Below are 18,889 nucleotides of genomic sequence, written 5' to 3'. Positions count from 1 at the left end.
TCGTCGGGGACAGGTGTGAGCTTGCGTAGACCTCAGTGAAGGCGCAGCGGGTGGCACGAGGCTGAGGGTGGCAGTATCGGAGAGGGCGATGTCGGGTTGATGAGAAATGGCGGCGGAAGGGTCTGGAAGGCGCCAGTTGGCGGGTTTCGCTCAGTTAAGTTGACTCAATCCACGGGTCGCTGTCAGCGGGGCAACCGCTGAGCGCAGGCGCCAAGTACAGCGTGTGCGTGGCCACTGGCAGCCTGAAAAGGGTAAGATCCATAATGGGCCATAGCTATCAAGTCAAGTTGCAACTTTATCATGATGGGAGCTAATTCGGCATAGCAGATCACAATGGTCAATGAAAGCTTCCGTATCATGCCGAGGGAAGTTCAACTTCTCTGTGGACATTGGTCATCCAAACTGCTCTGATTGAAAGACATGGAAATAACGGCGAGGGGCCGGAGCTAATGGAGGGGCGACCCAAGCGATCCCCGGATGCGACCCGTAATTCAATCGGATCCGATCTAGCGGGTCCCGGACCCCTAGAGTGGGTCGCGTACCTGCGCGTTTCTCGCGAATCAATGACGTTGTTAACGGTGCTGTCGCATCTCCCCTGCAAAGCTTCTCAGAGCTTGACCTTTAGAACAACAGCCATGTTTCTTTCCTGACACGAAACGCGACACAATGCCTCCTCATGTGCCGCGCAAGCGGTTGCGCGAGGAGTCGCCGGTCAAGCCTACCCCAAGCGCCAACAAGTAGCGAAAGGGCAGGGAAAGCCTGCCGCCAGCTCCGGCCGCAGAAAGCCTACCTTGTACGACGATTTGGATGCTACCACCACGCCTGAGTCATCCAAGGTCGGCCGCTCTGCGCTTGATACCATCAGCGACAGTGAAGAGTCCAGTTCTTTGAGCGACCTATCCGACGGTGATTTTGAGGACGTGCTTCTTGCAAACGGTCGCAAGACTGAGGAAGCGTCCGATGATGACGACAACGACGACATCGAGTTTGAGGATGTTCCTGCCCCGAGAACCACCTTGGCGGTAGCGCCGACTACTTCAAAAGACTTGCAGCTCACCCTTGATGCCGGGCTCGGTACTGCCATGACCGATCCCTATGGCGACAAGAAGGGACCTACGAAGCGTGAAAAGAAGGTTCGGAATGTAACGCATTGCATTCACGTCCAGTACCTTCTCTGGCATAATGCCCTTAGGAACTCATGGGTATCCGACCAGGAAGTCCAGGCAATCATGATGTCTCATGTCCCCCCTCGTTTGTGGGAAGAAGTGGAGCGATGGAGAAGGACCAGCGGCTTAGACACCAAGCCAAAGCCAACACCGACCAAGGCGGCCAAACCAGCGAAGAAGACCAAGGGAAAGGGCAAAGGAAAAAAGACCGAAAACGAGGACTCTCGTGATTGGGGCGCTGCCGCTGAAAGGCTCGAGGCAGGTGCTGTCGACATGAGCCACGGCGATCCTCTGTTCAGACTTATGAGGGCTCTCGCGGCGTGGTGGAGGCAACGGTTCCGTGTCACTGCACCCGGGATTCGAAAGTGGGGATACATGCCGCCTGAACGACTTGGCAGATTTCGAAAGGCCTGGGAGAAAGAAGGGCAAGACCAGGAAAAGTTTGGAGAGCGGATCAATGGCCTCGAAGGGTTTCGGAAATGCGCCCAAGACTGCACAGGAAGCCGTGATGTGGGATCACAGCTTTTCACGGCGCTTATGAGGGCTTTGGGGTTGAAGGCACGCATGGTTGCAAATCTTCAACCCGTAGGCTTCGGTTGGACGAAGCTTGAGGAGGCAGATCCTGAGAAGGAAAAGACTGCAGTTTCAGCGGCAAAAAGTAGTGACGAGACGAGCGAGGCGACAGATGGCGCGGCGAGCAAGACGAAAAGGGGGACGAAGACGACGGCTAAGAATACCCCAGCGAAGACGACTTCAAAGCAGACACCAAAAACAACATCAGCACGGAAAGCTGGCACAAGACGAGCTAGTACTAAGAGCGCCGTCGTTGAGATAGATGACTCGGATGATGAACTTGGCTTGGAGCATCCGGACAGCGACGACGAGTCCGTCATAGAGTTGGGAGTGACCCCAAGAAAGTCAACATCGGCGTCGAAGAAGTTCGACAAGGACCTCGAGTTTCCACACTATTGGACGGAAGTGTTATCGCCGGTGACGAAGAAATATCTGCCAGCCGACCCAATCGTCAAGAATATTGTCGGTACTAATCGAGAACTGGTTGAGTCTCTGGAGCCACGTGGAGGCAAGGCAGAAAAGGCGAAACAAGTCATGGCATATGTTGTCGGATTCTCTCCAGATGGCACAGCCAAGGATGTGACAGTTCGATATCTACGAAAACAGCTGTGGCCAGGTCGTACGAAAGGCGCGAGAATGCCACTGGAAAAGGTACCGATTCACAACAGACACGGGAAGGTGACACGATATGACCAATTCGACTGGTTCAAGTCAGCTATGAAGGGCTATGCCAGGGGCGGTCGAAAGCATCCGATCACGGAGGAAGACGATGTTGAGGATTCCACAGACCTGAAACCCGCCCAACCAGAGAAGAAGGAGGTCAAGGAAGGTAGCGAAACTCTGGCGTACTACAAGCAGTCCAAAGAGTTCTGTCTCGAGCGTCACCTGAAGCGCGAGGAGGCCCTACTACCCACAGCAAAACCTGTCAAAACTTTCAACAACAAGGGGAAGAGTGGAGAAATTTCCGAGGAACCGGTCTACGCAAGGAAGGATGTTGTCAACGTCAAGAGTGCAGAGACATGGCACAAGCAAGGCAGAGCGCCCAAACCTGGCGAGATGCCCCTGAAGAGGGTTCCATATCGCGCGGCTACGACCAACAGGCGGCGAGAAATCGCAGAAGCCGAGGCTGCCAGCGGCGAAAAGGTTCTTCAAGGACTATACAGCTTTGAGCAGACGGACTGGATTATTCCGCCGCCCATCAAAGATGGAATCATTCCGAAGAACTCTTATGGGTAAGTCTGAATACTCGCTGACTGAGCGTCGTATACTAATCCCTCCAAGCAACATCGATCTCTTTGCCGAGCACATGTGCCCCGAAGGCGCTGCACACGTACCGTTCCGAGGAGCCGTCAAGGTATGCAAGAGGCTTCAAATCGACTATGCCGAAGCCGTTGTAGACTTTGAGTTTGGCAATCGTATGGCCGTGCCGGTTATTCAGGGCGTTGTCATAGCTGAGGAGTACCACGATCAAGTCATGGAAGAGATCCGCAAGGACGAAGTAGAGCGAGCGCGCAAAGAGGACGAGAAGCGACGCAAAGCAGCGTTGAGCATGTGGAGCAAGTTCTTGAAAGGTCTCAGGATCGTCGAGCGCATTCGCCAGGATTACGGTCATGTCGACGATAGTGTTCCTGTTTTCCAGAAACACGGGGCGGCCAAGGCTACCAAAGACGCTCACGCTGACGAAGACGACAAGAATCAGGTGGACGCCGAAGCGATGCAAATGAGGGAAGAGGAGATGGCAGGTGGTTTCTTTCCCGAAGGACATGACGAAGAAGAGGTCGACCAACCCAAGCGTTTTACGTCTGGCTTCTTCCCAGTGGTGGATGAAAATGACGAAGATGAAGATATGGATGACGCCCTGCAAGTGGATCACGGTCATGTTGAGAAGCCGCAAGCTGTCGACGGCACGGATGACGCGGAAAACGCGGAAAACGCAGAGGATCAGATGGAAGCTACACCCGAACCCGAGCCTCTACCTGCACCGGTGAAAGCCAAGCCGAAACCCAAGAAAAAGACAGTAGCGAGACGATCATCGAGGCGCCGGCGGAAGCCTATTTCTGAGAGCGAAGACGAGGATGAGGACGACGATGACGATTTTGTGGCCTCGGACGATGATTACGAGTGATGCATGCTAGGCTTGAAGGACGCCATGCAAGACGGGAAACCGCCTGAGTATTTTCATCACTGTGCGTCGGGATTTGAGAGTCGTGGACAAAACTGGGCAGCTGGCAGGCGGCTGTACTACGACGAGTGTGCCACCATCCTTATTTGTTGCAAGATGCATAGATGGGGGACATTGTTAGCTATCGCCACCAATAGAGGACTATTCCTTCTTCAGCTCGTATGCCGAGATGTGCTGGCCCGACTGGGAGGGTTCGATTCTGCGACTGCTAGTGTATGTACGGGTCGATTCGAGAGCACCTGATCACACTCTGAAGTGGACATTGCATCCAATAGAAGAAATGGTGCTGTCTTAGCTGATTCGGTGTGTTGGGCGTGTAAGTACTTCACAGCCTGATACTTGAAGTCGAAAAAGAACGCCGATAGCCTGTATTGATGGGAGATATCATAATATATGAAGATGAAATTTCCTCGTCCAGAGTAGCAACTGGTTTTCAATCCCCGTCGTCTGTTCGTCTGCCCACTCAAAGAACTAGTAATACGAGCGGTCGCCATGTCAGTGACAGCAAGTGAGACAAGAGGCATCCAATGACACCTCCACATGGGAATGCGCACCCGTTCGAGCGCCCTACCAGGGCCTTCCCTGCTGAAGATTTGCGCTAAAGAGAGGCCGGGGGATTCTGTCCACCCGGGGCCATCTGATGATCCACCGATCGGTTTAAGTCAGGTCCAGAATGTTTTCCCAACGTCACCTCATGCGCCCCTTTCCCCCTTCACCGACATGCGGATCGCAACCTCGTGGGCGCCAAGTTGCCGTGTCGCTTTCCTCGGAGCCTTTATAACCTAGCGACAGGGCCTGAACGGGGGGAAAATAGGATCTACGATTAGGTGAGGTGAGACAGGGCCAGCGAAAGAAGCGACGACCCTGGCGCGGCGAGGCGAGGCGCACCGGGAGCGGAGTGGTAAAAATCGTCCGGTCAGACGGGGCCAGGCGATTCACCAGGCTGTCGAACGACTGTGAGGATTTTTGGTTTGGTAGGGTAGTCGGGAAGGTGAAGGCCGTTTGGAAGGCTGCGAGGCTCCTAGGAACCATTTTCTTCAATATTCGACATCCCAAAGGTGAAGTTTGTTTGTTTTACTTAAGCCACATGCACAAAGGTGTTGGGCGAGAACATCCACCCCCGGAAGGTGAAAAAAAAGGGACAAAAAAGAGGGAAGGAAAACAATACCTTGGAACCAAAAGGGTCCTCGGGAAGGTGCGAGGCACGGCGGTCTAGGTGCTCTTTCCCGTAGCTGCCTCTCGTCAAGGACGTCCAAGGACGGCATCTCACGACCCACCTCGATCCGGAACCGCCTCTCTCTCACATCTTCAACCCTCCCGTCTTTTGACCTACCCACCTCCCACTTCTATTTCTCCCCCGTCTCATCGCTCGGTGCCATCCCATCTCTCACCAACTCACCTCCTACGGCGAATATCAATTTTCTCCCGCACACCTCGCGCTTCCGGAGTCTCGATCGGACGAACAACTTTAGATTATTCGCTTCTCCTTCGTCGCACATCAGAGATATCGGACCGCATACGAAAATTCGAGACGAAAAGGTCGGCAGTGACTCCTTCCCGGAGGTATGTATTATGCACTCTGTTGTCATATCTTCTCCTCCTTCCCATATCGAGGCTTGGTGGCGCTTCTATTTTGTGCTATTCTTCGCGAATAGCCTCTTTGGTTGCTCATGTACCCCGAACCTTCTTCCCTACTTGGCCCAATCCTTCCCATACGCCTCCCGGGGACTCATTTACAAGCTTTATGAGCGAGCGCACCGAGAATCTTCGCGGGTGAGGTGGCTCTTGGTGTTCAACGCAAGTGTGTTGAGCTCAATTCTCGTTTCCTTCTTCTACCCTTTATGCGCCTCCATCGGTGAGGTCCCATTTACCCAGAAAAATAAAACCCCCTCTCACTCGGCTGTGTTGTACCGTTTCCTTTTTTTTACCCTATGATGCGACTACTAGGTTGGGTTTTAGTCCAGATTCAACATTACTTTTCTAGCTTACCTACCATGTTTGCCTTGCTGAAAAAGTGGTGTCAAAGTGGAAGGGCTGTTGCTGATCATGAAAAACATAGTAAACTTCGAAGAGTCTGGGCGCATCGATCGGTTGCTCCCGCCCCAAACAAGCTTGTTGCCCGAAGGAGTTCTGGAATTCTGCCAAGGCTCGCGAAAGACATCAAAATCGTTCTCACCAATGGACTTGTGATGCAGCACCAATCAACCGAGCCTCCCACCGAGGCAATGGAGGCAGTCGACTGCGACAAGGACGCCTGTGCGGCTACAGTTCTCAGCGTATTCCCAGACATATGTCTTCGATACCTGGAAGAGACAGCCGCCAAGGTCAACCATAACCCCGACCAAACAATCGACACCATTCTGGGTTCCGCCGAGAAAGGCGGATCTTACCCCAAGGCATCCCGCCAGAAAAATCTTAAGCGGAAGCGTGAAGGATCGGCTGAGGATGATGAGAAGGCAAACATCCTCCGCCTCTATGCCTACCCAGGCCGAGAGCGGGAAGTTGAGGCGAGATACATCGACAAGTCGTAAGTCTGACTCCAAGTCCTTCCCCTAGTACAAGTTGCACGGCCAAGGTCATCGAAATGACGACTGCGCCGTTGCGCCATGCTCATTATTCAACTGAGGCTGACACTGGATTTAGGGAGCAAATCCTGAAGCATGATTTCCCTCAGGTTCTCCAGAAGTGCCTCGCGAAGGTCTTCTTTGACCATGACAATCAACTGCTGCCCACATACCTTCGCATAGATCAAGCTGTCGAGGATCTGAAAAAAGGTGTACGAGATGGCCTCCCTCCCGGCTTTGCGCTCAAGAAGAAGCCGACTCCGCCATCGGAGCGTATCTTTGAGGGAGAGAGACTGGATCACCTCATGAGAACGGCGAACCCTGTTGAAAAGAGAGCTTTGGACGAACTTGTGGCCGCCCGCCAAGTGCTGGAGGCTACCAAGACCAAGCAAGAAGCAGCTAGACTTGAGGCTGCCAGAGAGGCTGAGAACTTTGAGACAGCAAAGGCCCTTGGCACTGTTTTGGACTGTGGCTGTTGTTATGGCGAGTTTGCTTTCAATCGTATGGTCTGCTGCGAGAAAGAAACCCATGTGAGCACATGCTACTTCCTCCTTTCAGACTATTGCTGACGCTTTCAAGTTCTTTTGTGTCGACTGTGCACGCCGCAACGCCGAGACAGTTGTTGGTCTCTCGAAATATGAGATCACATGCATGTCCACAGATGGATGCGATGCTGTATTCTCCTACAAAGAACGCGCCAAGTTCATTAACGAGCAGCTCACCCAAGCTTTAGATCGCATTGAATCCGAGGCCAATCTTCGAATGGCTGGCATTGACGGCTTGGAGACCTGTCCCTTCTGTCCTTATGCTGCCGAATATCCGCCTGTCGAATCCAACAGAGAGTTCAAGTGCGAGAATCCCGAATGCCACGTGGTCAGCTGCCGGCTCTGCAGAGAAGAAACCCATATACCCAGAACCTGCGAAGAAGCTGCTAGTGACAGCACAGAAGGTGCTCGGCGTCAGATTGAGGAGGCCATGTCCACTGCGCTCATCCGCAAATGCAACAAGTGTGAGTATTTTTGCTTACTTGGCAAATGGACCAAGATCCTTCATTCGATTGCACCTGATACTGACATCTAATACAGGCGGCATGGCTTTCGTCAAGGAATCAGGGTGCAACAAGATGACTTGTCCCAAGCGTGGATGTAGGAACATCCAGTGCTACGTTTGCTCCAAGTCGTGCGACTACGCTCACTTTGACGACAAGACTAGAGGTGGAAAGAAGGGCAACTGTCCCCTCTTTGACGATGTCAACACACGCCACAATGAGGAAGTGCAACACGCCGAGGCACAAGCCCGCCAGGGGATTCTAGAGCGACACCCATCGATGAAAGCAAAGGAAGACCTTCTCAAGGTCAACTCGGGGGTTCCCGTGGCACCAGCAGTCCCCAAGGAGAACCGCCTAGAAGCTCGAGCTGCCCAGGAATGGGCGGAAGTAGATGCCATGATTGAGCGGCATGATCTCGAGGTACGACCTTTTTACCGCCCGAATGTCCAACCCGGAATGGTTCAACCAGTTCCTGGCATTCCCTATCAGTGGACTCCGGCCGGCATTTATCAGCCAATGCCACAGCCACAAGCTCATCCTTTTGTTGCGCCGGGAGGGGTTGCTGCTGGAGTCCAGAATCCGTGGTTTCACTTGGGTCCTCCAAACTATGCATACTTGCATGGCCATAACTACATGATGCTAGATCAGCAACATGGCCCAGTCGTCGGACCCGGACCAGGTTTCGGAATTCCGCAAGATCCCAGAGGCCCTTACTTGGGACAAAACAATGCACTGCCGGCGGCTCCCCAGCTTGTAGGCCCAGCAATGCCAGGCATCGCGCCTCACCAGCCTGCAGTCCAAGCAGTGCCAGGCATCGCGCCTCGCCCGCCGCCTGCAGTTCAAGCAGTGCCAGTCATCCCGCCACCCGATCAGGCAAGACTTGATGATCCTAACAACTTGGGCTTCGAAGAGGGATGGGGTCCAGAGTACGGAGAACCTAGAGAGTTGAAGAGGCAGAAGTTCCTCAATAAGGGTGCGGCACGGCCTGACCACCAGAACATGATCGATAAGGCAAGGGGGCAGCGGGCACGTCAGCAGGCCGAGCATCAGTCCCGGCACCTCATGGCCCATCATTTTGAAGCCGTACCGGAGGATAATGACTTTTTCGGAACTCGACTGGAACGACTTGGAGGACCTGTGCAGCCCGCCATGGCCGATTTTCCTGCAGCTCGATTAGGAGCCGGCCCCGGTAGCGGACCTCGATTGGGAGTTGGACCTCGAATGGCAGTCGGCTCCAATGGCGGATCTCGATTTGGAGTAGGGCCCAATGGCGGACTCGCACGATTCGTGGCTAGCATTAAGGATCGGGACGGACCCCAAGCTCAGAATCCGGCACCCATGAGTCGAGCATCCCAGCGAGCCTTTAATGCAGGTAACGAACTTCGACAGCGCCTTGCCCTTGAGCGCGGCGGAGCGAGTGGTAGCCCCGGAAGAAGCAGAGATCATCCTATCAAGATGGACTAATTGCAGGTTTCCGGGTTTCTATTTCTACTCTTACACAATTTTCTTTACATCACGACGAAGCGACGGGAGGCCAGCATCACTGGGTGGTCATTGGCACATCGCAGGAAGGCGAAAGCGTGGTTTTGTTTGGTTTGTGGAAAGCAGGATACGAGTGTGTTATCTTGCGTTTTCCTTGTCTTGTTACTTTCTTCTACTTTTCAGGAGTTTTCAGGAGGGTGGTCATCGGATGATATTTGAGCACGGCGTTGGAGGGCATCTCCATCTCATTACCCTAGCATTCATCGAGGCACTCACGTTTGGGCGGAGGGGAGGAAAGCGAATGTCATGCCGGCAGGGTATATCTCATTTGGGACACCATCAGCAATGTGTGGTTGTTTTTTGTGAAGCGGATAGCTATAGTGTAGCAGGGTTGTGTGAACTATGAAGCACCCCGTGTTCTAGGTAATTAAAAAGCAGAGGGTTCATCAGATTTGTTTGTGAATGCGATGATGGATTAGTGAGATATGTGATGTGTAAGTAAGTGTGAGTTTGCTACTTTTACCGCCCCCGGCCAAACTTCTCATGCCATTTACCCTTACTACCAGTGTTTTTGAGGTTTGATATTGTCTGCGGCTCGGTCTGGGCGACGAGCTCGATGGTCTCGTGGATGGTGGCGATGGCGGCCAGGCCGGTGACGGGGATGTTGTCGTCCGAGGAGTCTGGTGAGGGTGCCGTGGTGTGAGGGGCCAGGAGGATGAGGGAGTTGGAGGTGTTTTTCTGGAGGAGTTTGTAGGTTTTGTCTGGGGTTTTGAGGAGGGCTGTTGTTGGGGTTGATGTGAGGGTTATGCTGTCATGTGTGAGCGTTTTTCATGCCTTCTAGCTAACCTTTTGGTGGTTGATGGGTGATGTGACTTGGTGGAGTACGAGACTAAGATGGAATAAGACTTGATGAAGGGGAGTGAAGTTCAAGTAAGGTGAAGTGAGGTTAGATGTCGTCATTGAGGCTGATAATGGACTTAGGCACGGCTAGGCCGGGGCGTATGGCCTGGCACGGGTTGAGTGATGGAAGGGAGTGAAGTGGGTTGACTTACACCGGAGCATCTTCGGCAGTGAGCAGGGCCTCTAGGTCGGGGGGCAGCTCCATGAGCTTGTACCCTCTGGCATCCGGGGCATGGGTCAAGGGGATACCGGGGTCTTGGGTAGACATGTCTGCGAGTATCGAGAGATGGTGCTTGACTCGGAGGTATTGTATTGTCTTTGATCTTGGGTATGGGAAATGTGACGTTGCTGATGGAGCGAGATGTGAAGCCTAGTGAAACTTTGATATGAGAACGTGAGGTCGAATCAGCAGTCGCGTAATCGGTGCGGGGTGGGAAAAGAGACGTCTTTGGGGATTTTTGGGACGGAGAGCCGATTAGATTGGATGGGATGCGATGGGATCCATGGGAGGAAGGAGGAGGGGTTCTTGGGGTGTTTCTGTGATTGGCTGAATCGACTTTGGCAGGGGATCTGGTGGAGTATAGGGATCGAAAGATGCAATGATTGGGCAGAAGCTGGAGGATCAAGGTACGTATCTTATGTACTTATGTACAGGACGATCGAGCTTTTTTTCTTGCGTGTACGTACCGTGGGCCCGAGTGCCTTGTTTTAGTGCGGCTGTTGCTGGTCCGGCAAGGTTACGGGTGGAGACTTGTACCTTTGGACAGCTTTTGAGTGGACGCGTCTTGGGCGATGGGCGGGGCGCGTTGGATCTGTTTATGTTGACGTTTCGAGACCACTTTTTTTTGGTGGTGCTTGTGGTGGTAACTGGTTACTGGTGATGGGACTGGGCTGGGCGAAAGCGAGAGAGAGAGGGGAGGAGCGATGCGATGTGATGCTGAGAGTCCGAACCTGCCTGCATTTTGAGCTGCCGACGTGCACCTGCATCTTTCCAGTTTGTGAGCATCCAGTCACAGAAGCATCTGGTGAAATTTTCTATTTCACTCGGACTTGCGGTAAGATGCATTCATGATCTAGAACTTAGAAGTAAGTATCTTAATTAGAGACAGCCAATAGATCCAAGGCGGTCGGCATAGCACGCGACTCCCAGTCAATAGTGGGTGTTTATTCCGTCGTCTAGGACTCTTTTCTTTTTTGCACTTGATAGCCCCCCCCCCCCCCGATGAGATCTGTTTTGTTGATTTACTACAGTTGTCCGTAGAAACACTCGAATCATCAGTGCATTTTCTCGTCGACAAGGTAAAGAGGTCTAGCCCGAGTCCAGGACTGAGGCGTTCGTCGCTTAATTCTCTCCCCTTGTCTGGCGTTTTCGTCATCCTCCCTCTCCCGCTCTCTGCCCCCCCCCGTCACATCTCTAACCCTCTTTGTTCCTCGTCCACTTACTTGCATCTGCATGGGAGTGTCGGTGAAGAGGCACAGAGGGTAGCAAGCCCAAGAAAAACCAACCCTACCTGGTTAGGTAGTAGAAAATACAACCACCAGAAAGCTGACGGAGGACAAGAGGCTGGTTTCCTTGTTTCATTGCATCTGCGTGGCCTGCTTCAGAAGTTGAGGATCAACAAAGGGTTTAACAAAGTTGCAACAGAGAGGCAGGCAGATTAAACCGGGATCTATTGCGGTGCTGTTTAATCATTGATGGAGACTTCTTCCTGATCCTTACCAGGACCCCTCTGCCTTACGGTATTACACACTCCATCAACCTTGGGATTGGGCTTCACCTCTCTTGTTCGCAGCTCCATCGCAATCACAACAAACAACAACACACACGGCATACAGCGCCCCACGGTCCACAGACCGCCCAGCCCAGCCCAGCCAGCCCAGTTCACATCCAGGGCAGCCCACTTGGAGACGGCCTTACGTCCATACACTACGGATACACTGCTACCTTACTCCGTACCTTACTTTACCTTACTTTACATTGCCTACTAACCTACCGATACCCACCGCCGCTGTCGCTGTATACCTCCGTTGCTGCTGTCGTTGCTGAGGTCCCCCCCCCGTTGCTGGCTGAGGTGCTGCTTTCTCCAAGTCCAAGGTAAAACCACCGCCCGGGCGTAAGCCAAACCCACGGACTCGACTCAACCCCGGCTGCACTCAACGCCAGCCAACTCACACCGACACCGACACCACCAATACCACCACCACCACCACCACCACCACACGATAATTATCGCTGCGCTTGCAATCTTCATCTGTCCAACTTTGGTCGCGCTAGCCAGCCTGGCAATTTGCCAACTTTTTCCTCACGCTCTTTTTCCCCCCTGATTCTTTTTTTCTTCCCTTTGCCGGCACGTCAAAAGCCTTATTTCCATTTCGTCGAGAGTCGCATCGCGAACGCCGCTCCGTTGCTACCCTTGGCTTTCAGTCATAGACTCGACCGCCACTCGACCCGGGTCGACCACTTTGCGCCCGACGCGGTCGACATACACACACACACCACAGCACACCGAACCCGATACACTCGTTTGCCGACTTCGTACCCCCCCTGCCGGCTCTTTTTCTTTCCCTTTGCCTTGCGTGAATCGGTCAGCGCCCAGTCAGCAATGACCTTGGCCCATTAAACGAGCCCACGCGACCGACCGACCGACCGATCGACCGCATCGCCAGCCCCGACAATGGTTCGTGTCACCGAGGAGCTGGCTCTGTCTGCCGACCAGCTTACCCTATACCACGCCGCTGACCCCCTCCTCGGACACCTGCCCGTCCTCATCTTCCACGGCGCCTCCACAACTGCGAACTACACCCTCAACAGCTCCCGCGTCCAGATCCACGTCTACAGCCCCGCCGGCTTCCAGTCGTTCCCGCGCCTGACCATCCAACCCAACTCGCCCTTCTACGCCGTCGTCAACCACCTGCCGCGCGAATGGCAGGGCGACGAAGTCTACCGAGGCCTCGCCTTTGGCCTCTACAAATACTTCCAGGAGCTGCCCGAGGTCGTCAAGAACCACCTCAAGAACACATACCCGACTACGAGGGGGCGCCGCCCGGGAAGTGGGCCGGCCCTCTTTGGCGAGCAGCATGCCGCTGACCTCGCCAAGAACATGATCAAGAGCGAAAACACCATCGAGGTTCTCGAGACGTTGCAGACCGCCCTGCAGACCCAACACCTGAGCAACGTGGACGTCGACTTTGTCCTGCCGCCCGGCTCCATTGTGCCGCTGCAACCCGAAGATCTCGACGACGCGCCGGAGGATGACGATGATTTCCTGGACCCGACTCTGCGGCAATATGGAGGATACACGCCGCTGGTGAAGCTGCTCGGCGAGCCTGTCTTCCTCCCGACATCCAGATTACGGAGGGCACCTTCTAAGCCGACGTCGCTGAATCGCAGCAAGTCCTTTTCCAAGGACCAAAAGGTGGATCTCAGGATGAAGCTCGGGGAGCTGGTCGACACCGAAGAGAGATATGTCCTGAAGCTGAACGAGCTGGTGAAGCACATCGCCGACGACTTTAGACAATCTGCGAGACAGCGCGACCCGAGCAGCCTGAGTCCCTCCGAAGAAGAGCTCGAGAAGCTTTTCCCCAGGTCAGCGGATAGGATATTACAGGTCAACTCTGCTTTCATGCAGGAGTTGCGCAAGATCATGGATGATACCGAGGAGGAAGCCGTCAGGGACATGGAGGTGACGACAGTTGCGCTGACAGGATCAAGGCTGGGATCACCATCCAAGATGAAGGATCCCACAGGCGCGTTGGCGATCGCGAGGGTATTCCTCGAGTGGTTCCCCAAGTTCACGGGCTGCTACCAGGAGTACATTCGCGCCAGCCAGCATTTCCCTACGCTTCTTAACTCGTTTCTGGATCAGCAGTCGAGCTTTCGGCAACGAGTTCTGCAGACCGGCGAGCAGACCGTCCGCTCCATTCTCATCGAGCCTGTTCAGCGTCTTCCCCGATACAGTCTGCTCATCGACCAGATTGTGAGCTGTCTTCCCATGACACACCCGGCGCTGCAGTCGATGCTCAAAGCCCGCGACATTATTACAAATATCTGCTCAATGGACGAGCCTATTCCGGATAAGCCGCAAGTGACGAATCGCCTGCGCAACATGGTTGAGAGTTGGCCCCTTGACCTCGAGCCTCAGGGAAGACTCGTCCTCGCAGCCGACTTTGTCGAGCTTCCCGCACCATACCGTGTGCTTGATCCCCCGGAGGCGGCGGAGCGTGCCGGTATCTTCGTCTTGTTTTCGGATTGTCTGGTCATTCTGAAGAAGTTGGGACCGAAGCCGATGACTGGCAAGGACCTTTTGCGCGAAATCGACAAGCCTTCAGCAGCGGGTCTCCTCCTGTCAATGACGAATGCCGCCGGTGGCCAGCCGACCTACGAGCTTGCATTCACGGGCTGGCATAACCTGGCCGACGTGCGCTTCACTGAGTCGACAGATGGCAAGCTTATTTGGATGACGTCAACCCAGGAGATGAAGGGAGCGCATGCGGGAGAGTGGGTGACGGGCACTGCTGTCACGTCGCGGTGCTTCTTGCTGGAGGAGACCTTTACGAGAGCGTCAAAGTGGACGGAGGATATTGTCAAGGCCCGTGTGGAGGGTCGGTTCTCAGAAGAGGAACGCGAGGACCCTTCGTGGACGCTTCGTTCTATCAGAATGTCGGACAACAACCTCGGGTTCTTCGCTGCTGTCTTCCAGGAGGGCGCCGACCAGCTCATTGATGGCCGGAGGGAGCCTGCGCCCATCCGTATCGTCATTGACCACGAGAAGGGCACCAAGGGTGCGCCGATTGGACACTACGGCGTCGAAATCACGGTCAACGTCAACAGCGGCGACCTGAAGAAGGTCAAGATGGTGACTGCTGGGTTGAACGGCAAGCAGTTCACAGACGATGTAGCGTTGGACGACTTCTTGCCGACACTCACACGACGAAGTAAGATGGTGCATACCTGCTAGATGGAGATCAAACGCTAACTTCAAGCGCAGTCATTCAGTTATTGGGCACGCAGTTCAGTGTGTCAAACATGCGACTGGCACCCGCGCTGGTGTCTTACTACACCAAGATCCTCAAAGGCCTGCCGCTCATGACGAGGGCAGAGAAGACGAGATCGTTCCTGGCTTCTTCCCCCGTGAAGGGACTTTTCTCTAGCATCTGGGGTGGCTCAACAAACACTGAAGCACACAGTCCGCCAAAGCACAGCAGAACACCCGTGACGAATGTGTTCCCTCCACCAGTCTCACGAGCAAACAGCGAAGCAGGCTCCATCTACGGCTCTGCCAGGGGCAAAGACGGAATCAAGATGAGCGGTGAGGACCGCCCCGAAAACCCTCTCGTACGCCTCGAGCAGACCTTTACAGGATATGTCGCCAGTCTTCAGGCCCGCAAAGGTAGTATCATCGGGCGGATGCTGCTGAACCGATCCCTTGCCGACGAGCTCCTGGTCAATGATCTCTACAACCGGCTGATTGAGAGTCCGTTCGACCTCGACGCCTCATCCGAGTGCAGCGCGGATGTCATATTTGTTGCCTTTGAGAAGTTCATTCGCATCGCCTGGGGCGAGCAGATGGGCCCGATTATGACGAAGCAGACCCTGGATACGTTGCTGGAGCGCATGAACCGACAAGTACCAGGAAACTTTGCCGACTTTGTCAACTTCATTTTCAAGGAAATGGCGCCACAGAACCAGAGAGCATTCACAGCTCTGATCAAGTTGCTTGCCGACTTGCTTGATGGCTGTGGAAACGACGGCGACAGGGGTATCCTGACAGTATCGTTTGCAGAACTTCTGGTCTCGGACGGTACAGCGCAAGCCTACATTAACCTGCTAGACCGCCTTGTCGAAGACTGCGATAGAATCTTTGACGATGCCGGATTTGGCGTCAACCTGACTGTTCAACAAGCCTTCGAGTCTATGAACTCTCGTAGCGGCAAGTCGCACTCGGGATCGTTGACTTCAAACACGTCTTCAATCAGACGCAAGTTCGGTTTCGACACTTTGCTGCGGCAGAACAGCAAGAACGACTCGGAGCGGCCATCCGTCTGGCGCACGCTCAGCAAACACGGTCGGCACCCAGCCTCTGCAGATGCAGCCTCGAGTTCTAGCCTATCCAAGATGACATCGTCACGGGCAAGGTCGATCGACTCGGGAACACAACCGGGGCCTAACAAGCTGAGAAGACCCGGCTCCAGGGACAGACCGCCGATTGCTGGTGCTTTTGACGAGCTTCCCAGACCGAGCAGCTCGCAGCGGCCTGACATGCGCCTGGAGACGATTGGAGAGCCTGATGTCGAGTCAACGCCTCCTGTCAAGTCACCAAAGAAGAAGCGCCGTAGCTCCCTGTCTGACCTGCGAAGCCTTATGGAGGCGGCAACGATCGCGGATCCCAGAGAAAAGATTGAGGAGGCGATGATGCCGTTGCGCATAAACAAGCAGACTTCAGAAAAGTTCAACTCGACGCCCCGGATACCCTCGCCATCTAGGATACCGATAAGCCCGACATCCCAGAGCCTGCGGTCTCCTCGCATGATCTCACCGCGCCAAAAGGAGAACCCCATGTCGCCTGAAGCGCTCTTCTCGTCACCGCCAGCACCTCCCGATCGCGAAAACACTCCCAGTCGCACACCCAAGGGACATGCTAGAGGCCTGTCTACTTCGAATATCCCGACCCTCAGAGCTACTCGCCCGATTGGTCCAGTTTCTCAGTCGACCGACTCGATCCCCAGACCATCTACGAGTCCTGGCAAGCCACCAGGAAGCGGCAAGCTCCGCCTGCAGTCGCCGCAGAAGCTTCGGGAGCGGCTGCAGACGGAAAAGAAGGCGGTCGAGGATGTCGACGCATCACTCCAATCGGAGCTGTCCAAGATTGCCGAAGAGATGTCACGGGTCAACTCTGGTCTCGGTGGACGCACCAACACACTGGACCTGCGCAAGCTGACAGCTTCGGTCAAGACGCTCGAGGAACGCATTCCGACGATGATGTCGGAGCTGACGGACCGACAGACGGCGATCCAGCGCGATATGGAGAGCACGCTCAGAGCATCCGAGACCAAAGTCAAGAGCATCGACCAGCTGTACAGAGAGTCGACGGCGGAGAACGAGCTCATGTACGAAAAGTTCAACAGCGAGCTGGGCAAGATTGTCAAGGCGCTCAAGGGCAAGGGCCGAGAAGATAAGGAGGAGCTTATTCGGAGCCTGCGCGAGCACAGCGAGGAGACGGCGAGGGTGAAGAAGGAGAATGCGCGATTGAAGAGGGAGATTGTCAGTTTGCGGACGGTCATGAAGGGTGCCGACTCGTGAAGAACGATACGACCGAGATCAAAATTGGTGTCAGACTGCGATGCGGTACTTTACGGTACAGAGAGAGAAGAGCCAGAAAATGCGTGTGTGTATAAGACTGGATGGATGGGCTTGCGGCGTTATTTTTTTTTTTTTTTTGCGGATTACCTGCGTTGCGAGCGAGTCCATGGGTTTTTCGACAGGTACGGGGTGTACAACTATTACAACTTTGCTTACCGGTCTGATTTTCTGGTATTTGCGAAAAAGAGGCCCGGCACTCGAGAACAGGCCGGAGAGACGGAGGTTTGATGCGGACCTCTCTACTTTTCTTTTTCTTTTTTCCCCCATTTGGGGGACCATTTGGTCCAGTCTGAGCAGGCAGGTGGGCACCAGGCAGACGAGGCACGATGGGACGGGGTAGATTACGGACAGGATAGGGATGGGGATTGAATGGGACGGGATGGAATAGGGACACTGGACTTTTTGGCGGATGGGTTGGATGGATGGGGAATGGGGATTGAACGAACGGAATGTGGGATGTGTGGGAAGTTTTTTTTTTTTTTTTAGTTTTTTTTTTTTGGTGTGGAGGGGGATAGAGAGGTCTGTGACGGTCTAGACATTGTCAGATGTAGGTACTGAGAGAGACAGGCAGAGTGTGTGAGTGTCCCGGATAGACTGGGTTGAATTGAAAGCATTCTGATGAAAAAGGTTGTGAGTACGGAGTACTGGTATTGAGGATTGAGGGGGGTGGAATGTGAGAAGTGACGCCCTCTTGGCAATTAGAGGGGGAGATGATGATTTCTTGGCAATCTAATGCTGTGAAGCCCAAGCTTAGGATGAAATTGGTCGTTTGGGCTGAGACTTGAGAGGATGGACCCTTTTTTCTCTCTTTTTATTCCTGGCTTGAGGTGATTGCTTGTACTGTCCAGTCGTCCTAACCGTTGTTCCGGGAATACGGAACACGACGGTGAACCGATGTTTCTTGTTTCTTTTCCCGTCTTCCCTCAAGACGTTGGGCTGGCTGAATCTGTAGGTAGCAAATTGAGGTGTAATTAGGTACGAAAGCCACACCGCCCAGACCTTCCAAGTTCCAACTAAAGATACATTATTATTATTTTACCGTGCGGTCCGACCCCGCGCTACCTTCCCTAGGTGCTTTTGGGTATCTAGCGGCCCTCCCTCGTGAAGAATTGGGATATTTCGAGGCATGTTAGTAGTGCATTACCTAAGCAGACGTTGAATTGGGGAAAGTAGGGTTTGCTAGAGGCGCGAGGCGGCCCGTGTCCTTAGGCCCTTTTTACGTTTACCTATGGTTTTTCGCGTGAAAGTTGTGATGGGAAAGTCAGGTACAGTCGACCTTGCATCAAGGCACGCTTAACGGGTATACATCAATTTAGAGCTGGATGGGCGCTACACTGTCTTATTCGAATTGTGATTTCGTGCTTGTTACTCGTAAGAAGTTTTAGTCTGGATTTTCTCAATGACAAGGTCAGGTACTTTGAATCTAGATGGTCCATGGGAAGGTGTGGTGTGGTGCCTGCCACTCTGAAAAAATGCCGAGTGAACCCCTCCTTCCAAGTTCCCTCCGTCGGGTGCCTCCCTCGCTTTTTGCGGGCAGCGGTGCGGGCAGCGGGCCCACTAGCAGGTAGCGAGCAAGAGGTGCGGCGTTGGCTCTGGCGCTGGTCGGGGTGTTTT

General features: G+C 54.0%; 4 protein-coding genes across 4 annotated transcripts; 3 read left to right on the top strand and 1 right to left on the bottom strand.

Annotated features, from left to right (window-relative positions):
* The first annotated feature begins 721 nt into the window (after positions 1–721).
* On the top strand, positions 722–4,298 carry BDP81DRAFT_440077 (Rad4 transglutaminase-like domain-containing protein). The gene is made up of 2 exons (XM_060591467.1): positions 722–2,971; positions 3,021–4,298. The coding sequence occupies exons 1-2, from the start codon at positions 1,083–1,085 to the stop codon at positions 3,862–3,864; spliced, it is 2,733 nt and encodes a 910-aa protein (XP_060439028.1). The 5' UTR covers positions 722–1,082; the 3' UTR covers positions 3,865–4,298.
* Positions 4,299–6,146: 1,848 nt separating this feature from the next.
* BDP81DRAFT_399658 (uncharacterized protein) lies at positions 6,147–8,997 on the top strand (the record flags this gene model as incomplete). The annotated part of the gene is made up of 4 exons (XM_060588599.1): positions 6,147–6,448; positions 6,565–7,015; positions 7,065–7,494; positions 7,571–8,997. The coding sequence occupies 4 exons, from the start codon at positions 6,147–6,149 to the stop codon at positions 8,995–8,997; spliced, it is 2,610 nt and encodes an 869-aa protein (XP_060439027.1).
* Positions 8,998–9,534: 537 nt separating this feature from the next.
* Positions 9,535–10,183, bottom strand: BDP81DRAFT_410860 (uncharacterized protein; the record flags this gene model as incomplete). Its single annotated transcript, XM_060589137.1, has 2 exons — positions 9,535–9,823; positions 10,068–10,183. 2 exons carry the CDS (start codon positions 10,181–10,183, stop codon positions 9,535–9,537), a joined length of 405 nt encoding a protein of 134 aa, XP_060439026.1.
* Positions 10,184–12,590: 2,407 nt separating this feature from the next.
* On the top strand, positions 12,591–17,215 carry BDP81DRAFT_399656 (RhoGEF domain-containing protein; the record flags this gene model as incomplete). The annotated part of the gene is made up of 2 exons (XM_060588598.1): positions 12,591–14,850; positions 14,904–17,215. The coding sequence occupies 2 exons, from the start codon at positions 12,591–12,593 to the stop codon at positions 17,213–17,215; spliced, it is 4,572 nt and encodes a 1,523-aa protein (XP_060439025.1).
* Between the last annotated feature and the right edge of the window lie 1,674 nt (positions 17,216–18,889).

This window comes from Colletotrichum phormii (assembly GCF_030913505.1).
Source record: "Colletotrichum phormii strain CBS 102054 chromosome Unknown BDP81scaffold_31, whole genome shotgun sequence".
Taxonomy (NCBI): Eukaryota; Fungi; Ascomycota; class Sordariomycetes; order Glomerellales; family Glomerellaceae; genus Colletotrichum; species Colletotrichum phormii.
The sequence above is the reverse complement of the archived record's forward strand: the minus strand, read 5'-3'. Positions and strand labels throughout refer to the sequence as shown.